General features: G+C 41.9%; 1 protein-coding gene across 1 annotated transcript in view; it reads left to right on the top strand.

Annotated features, from left to right (window-relative positions):
- ERICH6B (glutamate rich 6B) overlaps positions 1-20,648 on the top strand; it is a 300,307-nt gene that overhangs the window by 233,126 nt on the left and 46,533 nt on the right. Inside the window, exon 9 of the mRNA XM_040425440.1 lies at positions 10,166-10,248. Coding sequence (XP_040281374.1) covers positions 10,166-10,248 — 83 coding nt within the window. The remainder of the gene's footprint in view (positions 1-10,165; positions 10,249-20,648) is intronic.

Raw genomic sequence — 20,648 nt, 5'->3', positions numbered from 1 at the left:
GATTGAGTGGCCCATGGTGGCGATGGGGTTATGGTATGGGCAGGTGTATGTTATGGGCAACAAACACAGGTGGATTTTATTGATGGCATTTTGAATGCACAGAGATATCGTGACAAGATCCTGAGACCCCTTGTTGTGCCATTCATCCACAACCATCACCTCATGTTGCAGCATGATAATGCACGGACCCATATTGCAAGGATCTGTAAACAATTCCTGGAAACTGAAAACATCCCAGTTCTTGCATGGCCAGCATACTCACCAGACATGTCACCCATTGAGCATGTTTGGGATGTTCTGGATCGGCGTATACGACAGCGTGTTCCAGTTCCTGCCAATATTCTGCAACTTCGCACAGCTATTGAAGAGGAGCGGACCAACATTCCACAGGTCACAATCAACAACCTGATCAACTCTATGTGACGGAGATGTGTTGCACTGTGTGAGGCAAATGGTGGCCACACCAGATACTGACTGGTTTTCTGACCATCCCCCCAGTAAGGCAAAACTGCACATTTCAGAGTGGTCTTTTATTGTGGGCAGTCTAAGGCACACCTGTGCAATATTCATGCTGTCTAATCAGCACCTTGATATGCCACACCTATGAGGTGGGATGGATTATCTCGGCAAAGAAGAAGTGCTCACTAACACAGATTTAGACAGATTTGTGAACAATATTTGAGAGTAATGGGTCTTTTGTGTATGTAGAAAATGTTTCAGATCCTTGAGTTCAGCTCATGCTAAATGGGAGCAAAACCAAAAGTGTTGCGTTTATATTTTTGTTCAGTGTATGTTTTGTACTTTACCATGTTTATTATGTGCTTAAGTCACTTTTTACAATTTGTTCAACAAAGAACATGGTTTGGCGGAAGAGGATGTGGCTCAGGGGAAATGGGCATGGCTTAAGAGATGCTATTGTCCTCCAAAATTATGCTAACCTTTTGGTGCAAAGTAAGCCAATCAATAGACAAAAGTGTCTAAAGATCCACCACATTTATCATTCAGCTTAAAGGGAACCTGTCATGTGGATATTTGATTATAATCTAACTAATTATATACAATCATTAGCTATTAAAAAATACCTTAGATGTATTCACTTACTGGTGTGACAGATGGTTACCTCATAATATACACACAAAGATGCCACATGCCGCGTGATGTCATTGAGTCCAGCGTTTTTTTAATTCAGAGCTATAGCCACTCCCCTGCCCACCTGCTGCTGATTCATATGGAAAAAAAAACTGTCAATCAGCAGCAGGTGGGCAGAGAGAGTCAGGAGCTCATGAATATTCAGGACTCATCATTATCAGCTGGAGCTTTTCAATACAAGATGTTGGCAGATTGACTGGGTCAATTAAAGAAAGTGACCCAGCATTGTGCTAAGAGAATCAGTCACTTATTTATGTTGCCCTTAGTTAGGACACCATAAAACTGGTGACTGGTTCCCTTTAAGCCACTTTGATAAATATAGCACTTCTTCAGGCTGTCTAGTCTAAAGGGATAATGTAAGGCATGATTTTTTGACCTTTTTAAGTATCTGCTTGATTTGAAGCAAATTTTGTGCAACAAAATTTACAAAATGTTGTATGTCATTTGTTAAATTTGTTGCACGAATTACAATGTGATTCTACGGTCAAAGTCTAATCTCATTTGTTACAAAGGTTCCATCAGTTTGTACTCCTCCAGGAAAACTAGAGTACAATTGTACCGTTGTTGCAGAGTACAATTGCAAAAAGTTGCAATGATAAATCTGGTTAAATGTAGCTTCACCCACAAATCATCTGTCTGTCCCTTAGTAAATGTAAAACTGTGAGGCATGGAATAAACTACTCAAAAAATGGTGCAAATACTTAATAAATTTGTTTACTCCACCAAGAAAACAAGCAAAAACACTCCACTATTGGTACTTAATACAATACACTAGTTTACATTGCCTAAATGTTAGACTGGATTAGTAAATCTGCTCCAGTGGGTGTGGTCTATTAAAACTGGTTCATAGGAAAACTGGAGCAGTTAACCATAGCAGCCAATCAGATAGCTTTGTTTATTTTAAAGAAAGCCTCTAAGAATCGATAGCTGGAATTTAATTTATTTTAAATTAATCTTCCCCCAAAGAGCATATACAGCGGACTTTTCAGTATGGTATTTACATGGGTTATCTATTTACCTATTGGTCCAGCAGGCAAGTGTGCCAATAGATGACCCAGGAGGAAGGGCACCTGCTAAGGGAACACTAATTTATTTGGTAAGAGGGTTAAGGCACTAGAAAAACACAAACTACATCTTCAGGCTTCTATGATATAAATCTGTTCCTGATTCCCATCATGTTTTTCCTCTACAACCTCCTGAGACCTTTAGACAAAAAGTCTGTTTTTGTCATATTATAAAGCGACTAATTTTAAAAAGAATCAATAGTCTCTTTAAATTCTGACTTAAGCACTGTATAATTACAGCCATCATTCTTTAAGAAATCCTTGCATTAAAAGCACTGTTAGTAATTAATTCACATTACCAGCAGTAAAATAAATTCCTCTTATTTTGTTTAGTGGGGTATTCCATCCTTTAGAAGATATAATCATTAACTGTGCTTGCAAGGTTTTCCAGCCTGCATCATTTCGTAAATAGGACCCCTCAATGCTAAGTCGTATGCAGCCACTATAGCATCTGATGCCGGATTCCCGGATATTTGTCAGGTTAACACCAGTCCCAATATGTCAGAACTGAATTGAACTGCAACTAAAGCCCTCTTAAATTCTTTGGTGAGAGGACACAGGAATTCCAGTACATAATCTTGAAAGCATTTGCAGGGTAAGCAATTTCCAGATCCTTTTCCTTAATAGTGCCAATACAATTATAGAGCTCGATCCCGCACCCCCGATAGATAAGAAATTACCTGCTGACCCCGGTTAGAGATTTTAACTCTTACATTAAAGCCAGTCACACAGAGGACCATGTCTTCACAGCTGCCATGTGCACTAAGGTGTCACTTTGTGATAATTCCCCTTGTGAAGATGACACAGATTATCAGTTTTTTTCATCAGCTTCTATTTTGGCCTCCCAACATCGGTCTCTTTCACATATTATTAGAGTCACACATTTTCCATTTGAAACAAAAGATCTGCGAAATTGGATAAAAGATAGCAATCTTGTTTTATGATTGAAACTGACACAAGGTCACATCTCTGCAATTTAAGAGCTGGATCAACTGTTCCCACAATTTCATCATTTCCACTGATCATCACCTACTTACTGCTGTCACATTGCCTTCATTGCTAAACTACATGTGTTCTTGAAGCTGAGCTCAAATATAGAAGCGATTCATCGCAATTTATTATTGAATTGGATGGAAAACATCCAATATCTAGCTAACTGCACAAGGCAACATTTAGTATAGACTTCCATTCTAAAATTATGCTAGGTGTTTAATTTTCTGTTTAATAAACCTTGCCTTCATAAGAGCTCTTACAATTGAGGTGCAGTTGAGAACCTCATTACTATTATGCCAAAAAGCCAGCTAGAGAAACACCCTACTTGACTTTTTTTTTCTGCGATTTTTGTATGTTTGGGGCTACAGTTCCACTGCAACTTTTTTCATACACAGTTCCCAATAAAATTGTCCATGTCATGTGCCACTGTTAAACACCCCATTGATGCCATATTTACAATGTATAGGGTATTGTGAGTAAAAACCAAAGAGTAACAGCAGCACAGTGGAAAAAAAGTAGTTAGGGTGCAAACTCCAACTAGACTGAATACACATCAGTGGATTCATCTGTTTGTGATCTTTTTTGAATATTTATTTGCTTTATTATGTAACTATAGGACCCTAGGTGACTTGTTATCTTGTGACTGGTTTGCATGTTGAGGGTGTTTTGATGTTTGCCTACAGGGATGGGACACTAGCGTGCCTTGTCACCTGTTGACACATCAGCATTTGATCGATGGTCCTGACAATGATGATCTGTCTTATGCTACACCTGTGCTACTACTTAGTCCGGTCTCTCTCAAGTTGTTTGGTCCTGTACTTGACAGTCTTGCTGCTGGAGGGGAGGACACATGTGTGAATTCATGCTGTGATGTGCCGCTTCACATTGACGTGGGGGGCGACACTTTACAATTGGGTATCGCGGGGCCCCTTCATTGGATGCCCCGCGGCGCCCCTGTTGTGTCGCATGCTATGTCCTGCCTACATTTACCGTTTATCTATCGACAGATTACAAATGATCCCACTGATGTTTCCTGTTTAAATATTGTATTCACCGCTTGGATTGCATAAACTATGTGGTCACCTTGGTGACAGGACACACCTCTGTCTTGTATTGGCCAAGCCTTGGTCATGTGACTCGCCCTCTCCCTCTGACGTGGGTGGCGTTCTCTCGTCAGCGCGTCTTCTGTCATGTGGACGACGCTGGGGAGGAGCGCCGCTGCGTCCGTGGGAGGTGAGTGATTTAACTGACTTCGCGCTTGCGCAGTGACCACAGGGGAACGCCGACTCCATACTCACACGCTGAACCACCAATGGTACGCTGTTTTTGATATTTCCTTACATCTAATATAGGTCAGCTGTAAAAGATCAGCTTAGCCTATTTCGTTTTTAACCCTTCACTTGATCTATGCACTGGCACTTTATATTTTCTATGTATAAACAGATCGATACTACGTATTCACATTTTATCACGATTTTAATCAAGGAGATATTGTTTTTATCCATTGTAATCATGCACTTACTGTATTAATTTTGCTATGTTTGATGGTATAAGTATATGTTGTAATCACTTGATGCAATGAATGGTTAAACTGTTCACTTCCATCACATTATTTGATTCGGGTATTTATACCCATGTGTGACACTATTGTAATGCTTGACAAAGGCCCCATTGTGTGGGCTGAAACGTTGCCTGGGAATAAACGGGTCACCACCTTTTACCACATTTGGAGTGCTGCCTATTCTTTGGATATACTATAGTGTATTGTGAGTAGTGATGGCATAGGTGGCCTATAAAATAAGTATAACGCCTGTGTGAGACACACACCCTCAGACAAGAGGTCGATGGGCGATGTATCTTGAGGAAGTGTTGGCATATGAGTGGTTAACTCTATTCATGCTGTAATGCTGGGCTGAGTCAGAGGTCAGTGTAGGTGGTTACAACCTAGAACATCCCCACTCTGTGTAGCACATTCTTGTAGTGTATACTCGAGAACATTATGGTCAGAAACATGTGAAGTGCACAGAGAATACCACAGTCATACTGTGTGGTAGCTAGCTAGCAATTGGCGGTGATTGAAGCTCGTCAATTGGCACACCACCCTAAGGAGATAGGTAGAGGTCAGAGCAGCAAAACCTGTGGCAGACTGGAGCATTAGGATCAAAAAGCTAACCTTAGTACTTTCTAGCCATCACACTCAGACCAGCCATATGGCTGCAGAAAGAGACACCCGTTATAGGGAGTGGCACACCAGACTGTAGTCAAAGTATGCAGAAAGTTGTGATTGAGAGTGTGACACACCTGTGAACTGTGAGTGTCTATGTGTATCATCTGGAGAATATTCATGGCCCTCAATAATGCTTGTATAAAAAGTACAGCACGTGTGAAGAGAACCTTAGGCCTAGACCAAGTGGCATAGATATTGTCATCCATGCAACCAGAGGGAGAACCCAGTCCTAATTCTCTCCTGTTCTTATACAATAAACAGTGATATGCAGTGGTGATAATCAGTTCTCACCAATCTTGTTCTACTGGGGATAGATAATCAGTTATCACCTCATATATGTTCTCTCCTGTTCTTATATTAAAAAGTGGTGATAGATAAATAGTTCTCCCCTCTCCTGTGTTCTCTCCTGTCCTTATACTGTAAACAGTGATAAGCAGGATCTTCTAGTTCTGATAAATAATCGGTTCTCATCTCTTCTGTGTTCTTCCCTGTCCTTATATTATAAACAGTCATAATCAGGATGTTTTAGTGATAGATAATCAGTTCTTACCCCTCATGTGTTCTCTCCTGTCCTTATACTATAAACAGTGATAAACAGGTGTGGTGATGTGTACATTATAAGTGCTGGGAGGCATGTATATCCCACCCAGATACCTCAGCTGGGTGAGATAACTGAAATCCAGAAAGCTGCATTGGTTTCAGCAAAATGTAGTTTGCTGAGACAGTTTTGTCTATATGTTGTTCTGGGCTGGATATAGAAAGTATATAATTGGTATATATCATCCCTGCTTCAATCAGATTTTTGGGGGGCAACTGGTATATCCATATATACACCAGTAGAAATTATTTGTTCCAATGGCGTTTGTCACTCTGTGTAGCTGAGGTAATGCAGCAAAACCGCAAACAAATGCTGGACTACCCAAATGCACTATATATAAAGTATATAAATGGTATATAACATCCCTGCTTCAATCAGTTTTTTTTGTGGGGTAACTGGTATTTCACACCAGTAGAAATTATTTGTTCCAATGTCGTTTGTCACTATCTGTAGCTGTGGTAACGCAGCAAAACCGCAAACAAATGCTGCACTACTTAAATGCACTATATAGAAAGTATATTATTGGTATATAACACCCCTGCTTCAATCAGGTTTTTTGGGGGGCAACTGGTATATCACACAAGTAGAAATTATTTTTTCCAATAGCGTTTGTCACTCTGTGCAGCTGCAGTATCACAGCACAACCGCAAACAACTGCTGCACAATACAAATGCACTATAATATTTTTTCTATGTTAGAAAGTATATTATAAATATATTACACCCCTCAGTGAGTCACACATATTGATAGCACACCTATACCAGTCCTTAAAAGGACTTTTGTGGCCCTATTAGCTAGCGTTTGGTGTCCCTAACAGTCTGTCCCTGCTCCACACAGCAACCTCTCCCTACACTGGCAAAAGACTGAATGTAAAATGGCCGCCAGATCAGGTTTATTTATAGGGTAGGTGGTATGTCCATGTGCTGAAACGTCTCAATTGGCTGTACTGTGCCTTTACCACCTGATGGATGTGTCATGGGTCAAAGTTCCTCACAATGTAAAGAAATATGGCACCGGCGGACATCGCCATATGTTCGCCCAATCGGTGAATCGCAAACGAGCAAAGTTCACCGCAAAACGACCGCCGGGCGAACCGCAAGGCCATCTCTAGTGATAGATAATCAGTTCTCATCTCTCCTGTGTTCTCTCTTGTTCTTATACTATAAACAGTGATAAGCAGGGTGTTCTACTGATGATAGATAATTAGTTCTCACCTCTCCTGTGTTCTCTCCTATCCATCTACTATAAACAGTGATAAGCAGGGTGTTCTACTGGTGATTGATAATCAGTTCCCCCTCTCATATCCTTATACCATAAACAGTGGTAATCACAGTGTTCTAGTGGTGATAGATCAGTTCTCACACCTCCTTTGTTCTCCCCTGTCCTTATACTATAAACAGTGATACACAGGGTGTTCTAGTGGTGATAGAGAATCAGTTTTCATCTCTCCTGTGTTCTTGCCTGTCCTATATACTAGGTAAAAAAGAGAAGTGGACCTCCCTGCGCTCCCTTAGTTTAGATGTGTGGAAATCAGCCCAGATGGGATGACACCGCAGCTGAAATGTCCTAGGAAGGAGCTGTTGTTCTCCTTAAGGTAAAGTAGAGGTATGGGTCAGTGTGTCACCCGTGGGTGGCACTGGACATCAGCGCTGGAAATACACTCTAAACGGCTACTGATACTGAATGGGGGGCTGAGTGGACTGGGAACATAACTAAGAAGAGGGGGACGGAGAGACAGCGTGCAGGCAAGGAGTAGTAAATGTCGGCTGTCTCAGTGAAACGGTGTACTGGGAGATCGCTGCTGTTGGAAGCATATAAATGATAACCATATGATTCCTACCTGAAAAAGAGGTTCCCTCGGGTGTGCGTGCTTCTAGTACTTTTGGAGGCCTTCCTTCCTCTCCTACTTCTGCGGAATCTCCTTAGTGTGCTTGGTTATACGTTGGCGCGTACTCTTCATTCACCTTGTAGCACGAGCGCTGCCCCGGCCGGAAGCAAATGCTCTGCAAGGTGGCTGGGTTACTTCGGTTGTCCTGGATACCGAATCGGTGACGTCACCTACTAAGGAGATTCCGCAGAAGTAGGAGAGGAAGGATAGCCTCCACAAGTACTAGAAGCACGCACACCAGAGGGAACCTCTTTTTCAGGTAGGAATCATATGGTTATCATTTATATGCTTCCAACAGCAGCGATCTCCCAGTACACCGTTTCACTGAGACAGCCGACATTTACTACTCCTTGCTGATGTCCAGTGCCACCCACGGGTGACACACTGACCCATACCTCTATATACTAGGTATCTTCATGCTGCTCCAAGGCCCCTAGTTACAATGCTTGAAACTGTGCTGCACATGCTCAGTAGTGAAGACCAGTGGAGGGAGTTCACTACTGGGCATGCCTGCAGTCATCTCAGTACTGCTAGACAGAACAGGAAGACAGCATTAAAGGGGTTGTTTGGGAATTAGCAACTTTTCATAGGTGCCTGCAGTCTTCCTCCACTACGGAAACAATCATACTTACCTGCTACCCCAATCTCCGATCCTGCTTTCTGGTTCCCGCGTGTCCATCTTCCAGTCCTTGGCTTGTTTACTTCCTCCTTGCATGGACATGATCATTTGCTCTGCTGCGGCCAATGACTGGCCTCAGCAGTAATGTGTCTCTTGTAGACAAGCCACCCCTGAAGCCAGTCATTGGCTGCAACAGAGCAGATGATCATGTTGGGGAGGAAGTAAACAAGCCAAGGACTGGAAAAAAGACACACAAAGCCCAGCATGCAGAACTGGAGGTGCAGATAGCAGGAAGCAGGATGTGGGCACCTATGAAAAGTTTTTTATTTCCGGACAACCCTTTTATGGTCATCACTGAATATTGCAGCTACCAATGTAAGACTGGAGTTACTTGGGCCCACCAGAGGAAATTATTCTCTGGGCCCTACCTAAATATCATCAATAAAGTGTAACAGCTTTTGATTAAAAAAAAACAAAGCCTAGCAGCAAGTGATTAGTCAAATGTTTTTTATTTTTCCTGGACCTTTGGGCCTACTATGGTATCAGAGCCTAGGCCCCTCAGAGGATCCTCTGGTGGGCTAGTCAAACCCTGGCAGCTACACTTAAAGAGGACCTTTCACCGATTCTTACCCTATGAACTAACTATACAGATATGTAGAGCGGCGCCCGGGGATCTCACTGCACTTACTGTTATCCCCGGGCGCCGCTCCGTTCTCCTGCTATGCCCTCCAGTATCTCCGCTCACTAAGTTATAGTAGGCGGAGATACCAGTCCCTAAGTTATGGTAGGCGGAGTCTGCCCTAGCGCTGGCCAATCGCAGCGCAGAGCTCACAGCCTGGGAGGTTATTTTCTCCCAGGCTGTGAGCTCTGCAATGCGATTGGCCAGCGCTAGGGCAGACTCCGCCTACCATAACTTAGGGAACGGAGATACCGGAGGGCATAGCAGGAGAACGGAGCAGCGCCCGGGGATAATAGTAAGTGCAGTGAGATCCCCGGGCGCCGCGCCACATGTCTGTATACTTAGTTCATAGGGTAAGAATCGGTGAAAGGTCCTCTTTAAAGGGCTTCTGTCACCCCACTAAACAGTTTTTTTTTTTTTTTGGTTACTTATAATCCCTATACTGAGATTTATGCATACATACTGCAATTAATCATTTTGCTTCAGCAGATTCTGTTAAAAACTTACTTTTAAAATATGCAAATTACCTTGCTACCAGCAAGTAGGGCGGCTACTTGCTGGTAGCAGCCGCATCCTCCTATCCTAAAGACGCCCCCTCCGCATGTTGATTGACAGGGCCAGCGGACGGGATCGTCCTCTGGCTGGTCCTGTCTGCTATCAAGATCTCGTGCCTGCGCCGTAACGGCAGCCTATTAGTCTGAGAATGTTTTCCACATACTGTAGAAAGAACACTGAAATGACATGCACACGTTGTCTGTGAAGAAAATTTACCTCCCATTTATTATTTGGCATAAATCACATTTTGGATTTTTTTGTGGTTGTCCACTGAACTGACTGTGAACTTACTGACTCTTATGATATACAGTATACAGCCTATACCTCATGCAGACATATCCTGAAACCTAACTACTGGCACATTATAATTGTTTCATGTTTTCCTTTCCACAGAAGCCTAAGCAGACGATCACACAGTCCTACAATTCTGGACAGAATTTCCTCATCCTCTTTCCAGATGGGACAGGACAGGTTCTGTATCCAACTAAACAAAAATAAGGTGATGTTCACACAGGCAATGTGTTGTCCAGCATTTTGTGAAGACTCAAGCTGGTGGTTACTACCTCCATTTCTCATTGGGCATACTACCATGCCATGGACAGCTCATGCTCACAGGATGCTGTCCTCTCTAGAAGGCCATGTAAAGCTGGCCATACACATTAGATAGAAGTTGGTTGATGGTTGAACATCACGTGAAAGTTTGTTTCTCAGACACGGCCATACACACTTTAAACAATAATGCCTGTTACAGTTGTTCAAACTGCTCCTATACGTTCAATGAAATCGGTCAATGGATGAAAGACCTTTCTGAGAACGTTGTTTCAAAAAAAGATCTTATGTTCACGAACAATCTTACTTTGAACAAAATATCTTTCAAATTGCATAACATGAAGTCATAAGAATAGATGCCCCAGAATGGTCATTTTATGAGGAATACAATTATTTACTAAACAGACAAGTCAGGAGAGGTGAAGGATCCTCTTTAACCCCTTCTACCCCGGGCCAGTTTTCGCTCTCCTGCCCAGGCCATTTTTTGCAAATCTGACATGTGTCACTTTATGTGGTAATAACTTTGGAACACTTTTACTTATTCAACCCACTTCTGAGATTGTTTTCTTGTGACACATTATAATTTTATGACAGTCATAAATTGGAATCAATATATCTCACCTTTATTTATGAGAAAATCCCAAATTTACCCAAAAAAAATTAAAAAAATTTGCATTTTTCAAAATTTCAATTTCTCTGCCTTTTAAACAGAAAGTGATACCTCATAAAATATTTATTACTTAACATTCCCCATATGTCTACTTTATGTTGGCATAATTTTGTAAATTTGATTTTATTTTTTTAGGATGTTAGAAGGCTTAGAATCTTAAACGCACTTCTTAAAATTTCTAAGAAAATTTCCAAGACCCCCTTTTTAACCACCTCAGCCCCCAGTGCTTAAACACCCTGAAAGACCAGGCCCACTTTTTACACTTCTGACCTACACTACTTTCACCGTTATTGCTCGGTCATGCAACTTACCACCCAAATGAATTTTACCTCCTTTTCTTCTCACTAATAGAGCTTTCATTTGGTGGTATTTCATTGCTGCTGACATTTTTACTTTTTTTGTTATTAATCGAAATTTAACGATTTTTTTTTGCAAAAAAATGACATTTTTCACTTTCAGTTGTAAAATTTTGCAAAAAAAACGACATCCATATATAAATTTTGCTCTAAATTTATTGTTCTACATGTCTTTGATTAAAAAAAAATGTTTGGGTAAAAAAAAAATGGTTTGGGTAAAAGTTATAGCGTTTACAAACTATGGTACAAAAATGTGAATTTCCGCTTTTTGAAGCAGCTCTGACTTTCTGAGCACCTGTCATGTTTCCTGAGGTTCTACAATGGCCAGACAGTACAAACACCCCACAAATGACCCCATTTCGGAAAATACACACCCTAAGGTATTCGCTGATGGGCATAGTGAGTTCATAGAACTTTTTATTTTTTGTCACAAGTTAGCGGAAAATGATGATTTTTTTCTTTTTTTTTTTTTTTCTTACAAAGTCTCATATTCCACTAACTTGTGACAAAAAATAAAAACTTCCATGAACTCACTATGCCCATCACGAAATACCTTGGGGTCTCTTCTTTCCAAAATGGGGTCACTTGTGGGGTAGTTATACTGCCCTGGCATTCTAGGGGCCCAAATGTGTGGTAAGGAGTTTGAAATCAAATTCTGTAAAAAATGACGAGTGAAATCCGAAAGGTGCTCTTTGGAATGTGGGCCCCTTTGCCCACCTAGGCTGCAAAAAAGTGTCACACATCTGGTATCTCCGTATTCAGTAGAAGTTGGGGAATGTGTTTTGGGGTGTCTTTTTACATATACCCATGCTGGGTGAGATAAATATCTTGGTCAAATGCCAACTTTGTATAAAAAATGGGGAGAAAAGTTGTCTTTTGCCAAGATATTTCTCTCACCCAGCATGGGTATATGTAAAAAGACACCCCAAAACACATTCCCCACCTTCTCCTGAGTACGGAGATACCAGATGTGTGACACTTTTTTGCAGCCAAGATGGGCAAAGGGGCCCACATTCCAAAGAGCACCTTTCGAATTTCACTCGTCATTTTTTACAGAATTTGATTTCAAACTCCTTACCACACATTTGGGCCCCTAGAATGCCAGGGCAGTATAACTACCCCACAAGTGACCCCATTTTGGAAAGAAGAGACCCCAGGGTATTCGCTGATGGGCATAGTGAGTTCATGGAAGTTTTTATTTTTTGTCACAAGTTAGTGGAATATGAGACTTTGTATGAAAAAAAAAAAAAAAAATCATCATTTTCCACTAACTTGTGACAAAAAATAAAAAATTCTAGGAACTCGCCATGCCCCTCACGGAATACCTTGGGGTGTCTTCTTTCCAAAATGGGGTCACTTGTGGGGTAGTTATACTGCCCTGGCATTTTCCAGGGGCCCTAATGTGTGGTAAGTAGGTAAATGACCAGTGAAATCCGAAAGGTGCTCTTTGGGATGTTGGCCCCTTTGCCCACCTAGGCTGCAAAAAAGTGTCACACATCTGGTATCTCCGTATTCAGCAGAAGTTGGGGAATGTGTTTTGGGGTGTCTTTTTACATATACCCATGCTGGGTGAGATAAATATCTTGGTCAAATGCCAACTTTGTATAAAAAAATGGGAAAAGTTGTCTTTTGCCAAGATATTTCTCTCACCCAGCATGGGTATATGTAAAAAGACACCCCAAAACACATTCCCCACCTTCTCCTGAGTACGGAGATACCAGATGTGTGACACTTTTTTGCAGCCTAGATGGGCAAAGGGGCCCACATTCCAAAGAGCACCTTTCGAATTTCACTCGTCATTTTTTACAGAATTTGATTTCAAACTCCTTACCACACATTTGGGCCCCTAGAATGCCAGGGCAGTATAACTACCCCATAAGTGACCCCATTTTGGAAAGAAGAGACCCCAAGGTATTCGCTGATGGACATAGTGAGTTCATGGAAGTTTTTATTTTTTGTCACAAGTTAGTGGAATATGAGACTTTGTATGAAAAAAAAAAAAAAAAAAAAAATCATCATTTTCCACTAACTTGTGACAAAAAATAAAAAATTCTAGGAACTCGCCATGCCCCTCACGGAATACCTTGGGGTGTCTTCTTTCCAAAATGGGGTCACTTGTGGGGTAGTTATACTGCCCTGGCATTTTCCAGGGGCCCTAATGTGTGGTAAGTAGGTAAATGACCAGTGAAATCCGAAAGGTGCTCTTTGGAATGTGGGCCCCTTTGCCCACCTAGGCTGCAAAAAAGTGTCACACATCTGGTATCGCCGTATTCAGGAGACGTTGGGGAATGTGTTTTGGGGTGTCTTTTTACATATACCCATGCTGGGTGAGAGAAATATCTTGGCAAAAGACAACTTTTTCCATTTTTTTTATACAAAGTTGGCATTTGACCAAGATATTTATCTCACCCAGCATGGGTATATGTAAAATGACACCCCAAAACACATTCCCCAACTTCTCCTGAGTACGGCGATACCAGATGTGTGACACTTTTTTGCAGCCTAGATGCGCAAAGGGGCCCAAATTCCTTTTAGGAGGGCATTTTTAGACATTTGGATACCAGACTTCTTCTCACGCTTTGGGGCCCCTAGAATGCCAGGGCAGTATAAATACCCCACATGTGACCCCATTTTGGAAAGAAGACACCCCAAGGTATTCAATGAGGGGCATGGCGAGTTCATAGAAATTTTTTTTTTTTGGCACAAGTTAGCGGAAATTGATATTTTTTATTTTTTTCTCACAAAGTCTCCCGTTCCGCTAACTTGGGACAAAAATTTCAATCTTTCATGGACTCAATATGCCCCTCACGGAATACCTGGGGGTGTCTTCTTTCCGAAATGGGGTCACATGTGGGGTATTTATACTGCCCCTGGCATTCTAGGGGCCCTAAAGCGTGAGAAGAAGTCTGGAATATAAATGTCTAAAAAATTTTACGCATTTGGATTCCGTGAGGGGTATGGTGAGTTCATGTGAGATTTTATTTTTTGTCACAAGTTAGTGGAATATGTGACTTTGTAAGAAAAAAAAAAAATTCCGCTAACCAGGGCCAAAAAAATGTCTGAATGGAGCCTTACAGAGGGGTGATAAATGACAGGGGGGTGATCAATGACAGGGGGGTGATCAGGGAGTCTATATGGGGTGATCACCCAACTGTCATTGATCACCCCCCTGTAAGGCTGCATTCAGACGTCCGTATGATTTTTACGGATCCGATCAGTCTATCAGTGGATCCGTAAAAATCATGCGGACATCTGAATGGAGCTTTACAGGGGGGTGATCAATGACAGAGGGGTAATCAATGACAGGGGGGGTGATCAGGGAGTCTATATGGGGTGATCACCACAGTCATTGATCACTCCCCTGTAAGGCTGCATTCAGACGTCCGTATGATTTTTACGGATCCGATCAGTCTATCAGTGGATCCGTAAAAATCATGCGGACATCTGAATGGAGCTTTACAGGGGGGGTGATCAATGACAGAGGGGTAATCAATGACAGGGGGGTGATCAGGGAGTCTATATGGGGTGATCACCACAGTCATTGATCACTCCCCTGTAAGGCTGCATTCAGACGTCCGTATGATTTTTACGGATCCGATCAGTCTATCAGTGGATCCGTTAAAAATCATGCGGACATCTGAATGGAGCTTTACAGGGGGGGATCAATGACAGAGGGGTAATCAATGACAGGGGGGTGATCAGGGAGTCTATATGGGGTGATCACCACAGTCATTGATCACTCCCCTGTAAGGCTGCATTCAGACGTCCGTATGATTTTTACGGATCCGATCAGTCTATCAGTGGATCCGTAAAAATCATGCGGACATCTGAATGGAGCTTTACAGGGGGGTGATCAATGACAGGGGGGTAATCAATGACAGGGGGGTGATCAGGGAGTCTATATGGGGTGATCACCACAGTCATTGATCACTCCCCTGTAAGGCTCCATTCAGACGTCCGTATGATTTTTACGGATCCGATCAGTCTATCAGTGGATCCGTAAAAATCATGCGGACATCTGAATGGAGCTTTACAGGGGGGTGATCAATGACAGAGGGGTAATCAATGACAGGGGGGTGATCAGGGAGTCTATATGGGGTGATCACCACAGTCATTGATCACTCCCCTGTAAGGCTGCATTCAGACGTCCGTATGATTTTTACGGATCCGATCAGTCTATCAGTGGATCCGTAAAAATCATGCGGACATCTGAATGGAGCTTTACAGGGGGGTGATCAATGACAGGGGGGTAATCAATGACAGGGGGGTGATCAGGGAGTCTATATGGGGTGATCACCACAGTCATTGATCACTCCCCTGTAAGGCTCCATTCAGACGTCCGTATGATTTTTACGGATCCGATCAGTCTATCAGTGGATCCGTAAAAATCATGCGGACATCTGAATGGAGCTTTACAGGGGGGTGATCAATGACAGAGGGGTAATCAATGACAGGGGGGTGATCAGGGAGTCTATATGGGGTGATCACCACAGTCATTGATCACTCCCCTGTAAGGCTGCATTCAGACGTCCGTATGATTTTTACGGATCCGATCAGTCTATCAGTGGATCCGTAAAAATCATGCGGACATCTGAATGGAGCTTTACAGGGGGGTGATCAATGACAGGGGGGTAATCAATGACAGGGGGGTGATCAGGGAGTCTATATGGGGTGATCAGGGGTGATCAAGGGCTAATAAGGGGTTAATAAGTGGCGGGGGGGGGGTGTAGTGTAGTGGTGCTTGGTGCAACATATTACTGAGCTGCCTGTGTCCTCTGGTGGTCGATCCAAACAAAGGGGACCACCAGAGGACCAGGTAGCAGGTATATTAGACGCTGTTATCAAAACAGCGTCTAATATACCTGTTAGGGGTTAAAAAAATCACATCTCCAGCCTGCCAGCGAACGATCGCCGCTGGCAGGCTGGAGATCCACTCGCTTACCTTCCGATCCTGTGAACGCGCGCGCCTGTGTGCGCGCGTTCACAGGAAATCTCGCGTCTCGCGAGAGGACGCACCGGCGCGTCCACCCAGAACAACAGGACCGCCGCAAAGACGCAATCCTGCGTACGGCGGTCCTGAGGTGGTTAAGGACCATTTCAGGTCTGAAGTCACTTTGTGGCGCGTACATAGTAGAAACCCCCCATAAATAACCCCATTGTAGAAACTAAACCCCTCTAGTTACTCAAAACTGATTTTACAAACTTTGTTAACCCTTTAGGTATTCCACGAGAATTAAAGGAAAATGGAGATGAAATTTCTAAATTTAACTTTTTTGGCAGATTTTCCATTTTAATCCATTTTTTTCTTTAACACATAGAGGGTTAACAGCCAAACAAAACTCTATATTTATTACCCTGATTCTGTGGTTTATAGAAACACCCCATATGTGGTCGTAAACTGGTGTAAGGGCACGCGGCAGGGCGCAAAAGGAAAGGAGCGCCTTATGGTTTTTTTGAAGGCAGATTTTGCTGGACTGGTTTTTAGACACCATGTCCCAAGCCCCCCTGATGCACCCCTACAGTGGAAACTCCAAAAAAGTGACTTCATTTTGGAAACTATGGGATAAGATGACAGTTTTATTGGTACTATTTTGGGGTATATATGATTTTTAATTGCTCTATATTAAGTTTTTTGTAAGGCAAGGTAACCAAAAAATGGCTGTTCTGGCACAGTTTTAATTTTTTGTTTTTTACAATGTTCATCTGACGGGTTAGATCATGTGCTATTTTTATAGAGCAGATTGTTACAGACGCGATGATATCAAATATGTTTACTTTCTTTGTTTCAGTTTTACATAATAAACATTAAAAAAAATATGTTTTTGTGTCTCCATTTTCTGAACATCATATTTTTTTATATTTTTCAGCCCATCGTCAAGTGTAGGGGCTAGTTTTTTGCAGAAGGAGTTGATGTTTTTATTGTATCATTTTTGAGTACATATTTTTTTTTTGATCATTCATTATTACACTTTATGGGGCAAGGTGACCATAAAATAGTTTTTTTTTTTGCAGCTTTTATTTAATTTTACAGCGTTCACCTGAGGGGTTAGGTTATGTGATATTTTTATAGAGAAGGTTGTTACGGACGTGTGCTACCTAATATGTATACTTTTTCTTATATTTTAAAGTTTTACACAATAATAGCATTTTTGAAACAAAAAAATGATGTTTTAGTGTCTCCATAGTCTGAGAGCCGAGACTTTAAAATTTTTTGGCCAATTGTCTTAGGTAGGATCTAATTTTTTGCGGTATGAGGCATTCACCTGCAGGGTTAGGCCATGTGATATTTTTAAAGAGCCGGTTGTTACGGGCGCGGCGATACATAATATTTCTACTTTTTTTTATTTATTTCACTTTAACACAGTAATAGCATTTTTCAAAAAAAAAATGATGTTTTAGTGTCTCCATATTCTGAGAGCTACACTCACCTAAAGAATTATTAGGAACACCTGTTCTATTTCTCATTAATGCAATTATCTAGTCAACCAATCACATGGCAGTTGCTTCAATGCATTTAGGGGTGTGGTCCTGGTCAAGACAATCTCCTGAACTCCAAACTGAATGTCAGAATGGGAAAGAAAGGTGATTTAAGCAATTTTGAGCGTTGCATGGTTGTTGGTGCCAGACGGCCCGGTCTGAGTATTTCACAATCTGCTCAGTTACTGGGATTTTCACGCACAACCATTTCTAGGGTTTACAAAGAATGGTGTGAAAAGGGAAAAACATCCAGTATGCGGCAGTCCTGTGGGCAAAAATGCCTTGTGGATGCTAGAGGTCAGAGGAGAATGGGCTGACTGATTCAAGCTGATAGAAGAGCAACGTTGACTGAAATAACCACTCGTTACAACCGAGGTATGCAGCAAAGCATTTGTGAAGCCACAACACGCACAACCTTGAGGGGGATGGGCTACAACAGCAGAAACCACTCATCTCCACTACAAATAGGAAAAAGAGGCTACAATTTGCACGAGCTCACCAAAATTGCACTGTTGAAGACTGGAAAAATGTTGCCTGGTCTGATGAGTCTCGATTTCTGTTGAGACATTCAAATGGTAGAGTCCGAATTTGGCGTAAACAGAATGAGAACATGTATCCATCCTCTGATGGCTACTTCCAGCAGGATAATGCACCATGTCACAAAGCTCGAATCACTTCAAATTGGTTTCTTGAACATGACAATGAGTTCACTGTACTAAAATGGCCCCCACAGTCACCAGATCTCAACCCAATAGAGCATCTTTGGGATGTGGTGGAACGGGAGCTTCATGCCCTGGATGTGCATCCCTCAAATCTCCATTAACTGCAAGATGCTATCCTATCAATATGGGCCAACATTTCTAAAGAATGCTATCAGCACCTTGTTGAATCAATGCCACGTAGAATTAAGGCAGTTCTGAAGGCAAAAGGGGGTCCAACACCGTATTAGTATGGTGTTCCTAATAATTCTTTAGGTGAGTGTATAGTATTTTTATTTTTTGGGAGATTGTCTTATGTAGGGGCTCATTTTTTGTGGGATGAGGTGACGGTTTTATTGGTATCATTTTGGGAGGCATATGCCTTTTTGATCGCTTGGTGCACTTTTTGTGATGTAAGGTTACAAAAATAGCTTTTTTGGACACAGTTTTATTTAATTTTTTTACAGTGTTTATCAGACAGGGTGGATCATATGATATATTTATAGAGCCAGTCGTTATGGATGCGGTGATACCTAATATGTGTGTTTTTCCCTTTTTTATATTTTTTGGTATAAAATCAGGGGAAAGGGGCGTTTTTTCTTTTTTTACTTGTAACTTTTTTTTATTAAAAACACTTTTTTTTACTTTTTTTTTAAACTTTATTTCTGTCCCACTATGGGACTTCAACTTTTGGGGGTCTGATCCCCTCTACAATGCATTACAATACATCTGTATTGTAATCCATTGCCTGTTAGTATATTACACTGATTAATACACTAACAGGTTGCCTAGAAGATGCAGCCTGGGGCTGGATCTCCTCGACCCCCATAGAAGGTGCCCGCCCGATCACCATGACGTAATAGTACGTCAAAAATGCAGTAAGTCACTTGTCGCCATGACGTACTATTACGTAATGTGTCAGGAAAAGGTTAACATGAATGGATCACTCCATTGGTGCTATCACACTGCCATATAACATTGTTTAAAGGGAATCTGTCAGCAGATTTGTACCTATGAAGCTGGCTAACCTGTTACATGTGTAGTTGGCAGCTGAAGGCATCTGTGTAGGTCCCATGTTCACACATGATCGCATTGCTTAGAAATTTTTATATATATGCAAATGAGCCTCTAGGAGCAACGGTGGTGTTGCAGTTGCTCTCTGCAACTTCTGCGCCCTCTGTACTTTGATTGGCAGGGCCAGGCAGCATAAAGTGATCACACCAGGCTCTGTCAAAGTGAAGAGAGTACGGCAGTTGTAGAGAGAGCTGAGCCTTTCGGTGTAATGGCAACACCTAAAGGTTAATTTGCCTATATTAAAACATAATTTCACATCATATAATATAATCATGTGAACAACACAGGTGCCTTTAGCTGCCAAGCGCACATGTAACAGGTCAGCCAGTTTCATAGGTACAAATCTGCTGACAGATGCTCTTTAAAAAAGTACTATATGGCAGCGTGACAGCCTCACAGAAAGTGAATGACCATTCTGGGGCATCTATTATGAATTCATGGTATGCCGTTTCTATATTATTACTACTAGACATTTGTGAATGAATTGCCAACTAGGTGTCACCAGTTGGGGGCATTTTCCTGCCAGCACTGATTAGACAGTGTCAGACTGTGCAGGGCAGGCATAATATGTTCAATCTGCTGCAGTATTACAGAGCTGTTCTCTCTTATAATCATAGAGTACCTCATTAATCCAAATTCCCCTGTTATATACAGGGGAACATGGAGTATCTTATCTCCAGGGTACCTAGCCTTAAGGACCCTGATCCTGCCATTTTCAGAAGGACTGACCAATAATGGAATGTGTGGGGAGCTTCCAAATGCACAGATCGAATCAAGCGCATATGTGTATGGGGGAGAATGAGCTATTAAACTATGGGGGAGAATGAGCTATTAAAGCAAAACTCCAGATCAACAGAAAAATTCACCCTACCAGGGAATGAACAGAACACTTACATTATGCCCTTCTTTTTATCTTTCAACTGCAGATCCACCAATTCCTAGGCTTCTCTTCTGAGCTGGCCACATCGAATCTCAGGCTACCTGATCCATACTGTGCATTTGGTAGCCAAAGCTACTGCCTGCTTCTTCCTTTGGATTGTCCAGCACTGCTC

Source organism: Bufo bufo, chromosome 3 (genome assembly GCF_905171765.1).
Source record: "Bufo bufo chromosome 3, aBufBuf1.1, whole genome shotgun sequence".
In the NCBI taxonomy this organism is placed as follows: domain Eukaryota; kingdom Metazoa; phylum Chordata; class Amphibia; order Anura; family Bufonidae; genus Bufo; species Bufo bufo.
The sequence above is the reverse complement of the archived record's forward strand: the minus strand, read 5'-3'. Positions and strand labels throughout refer to the sequence as shown.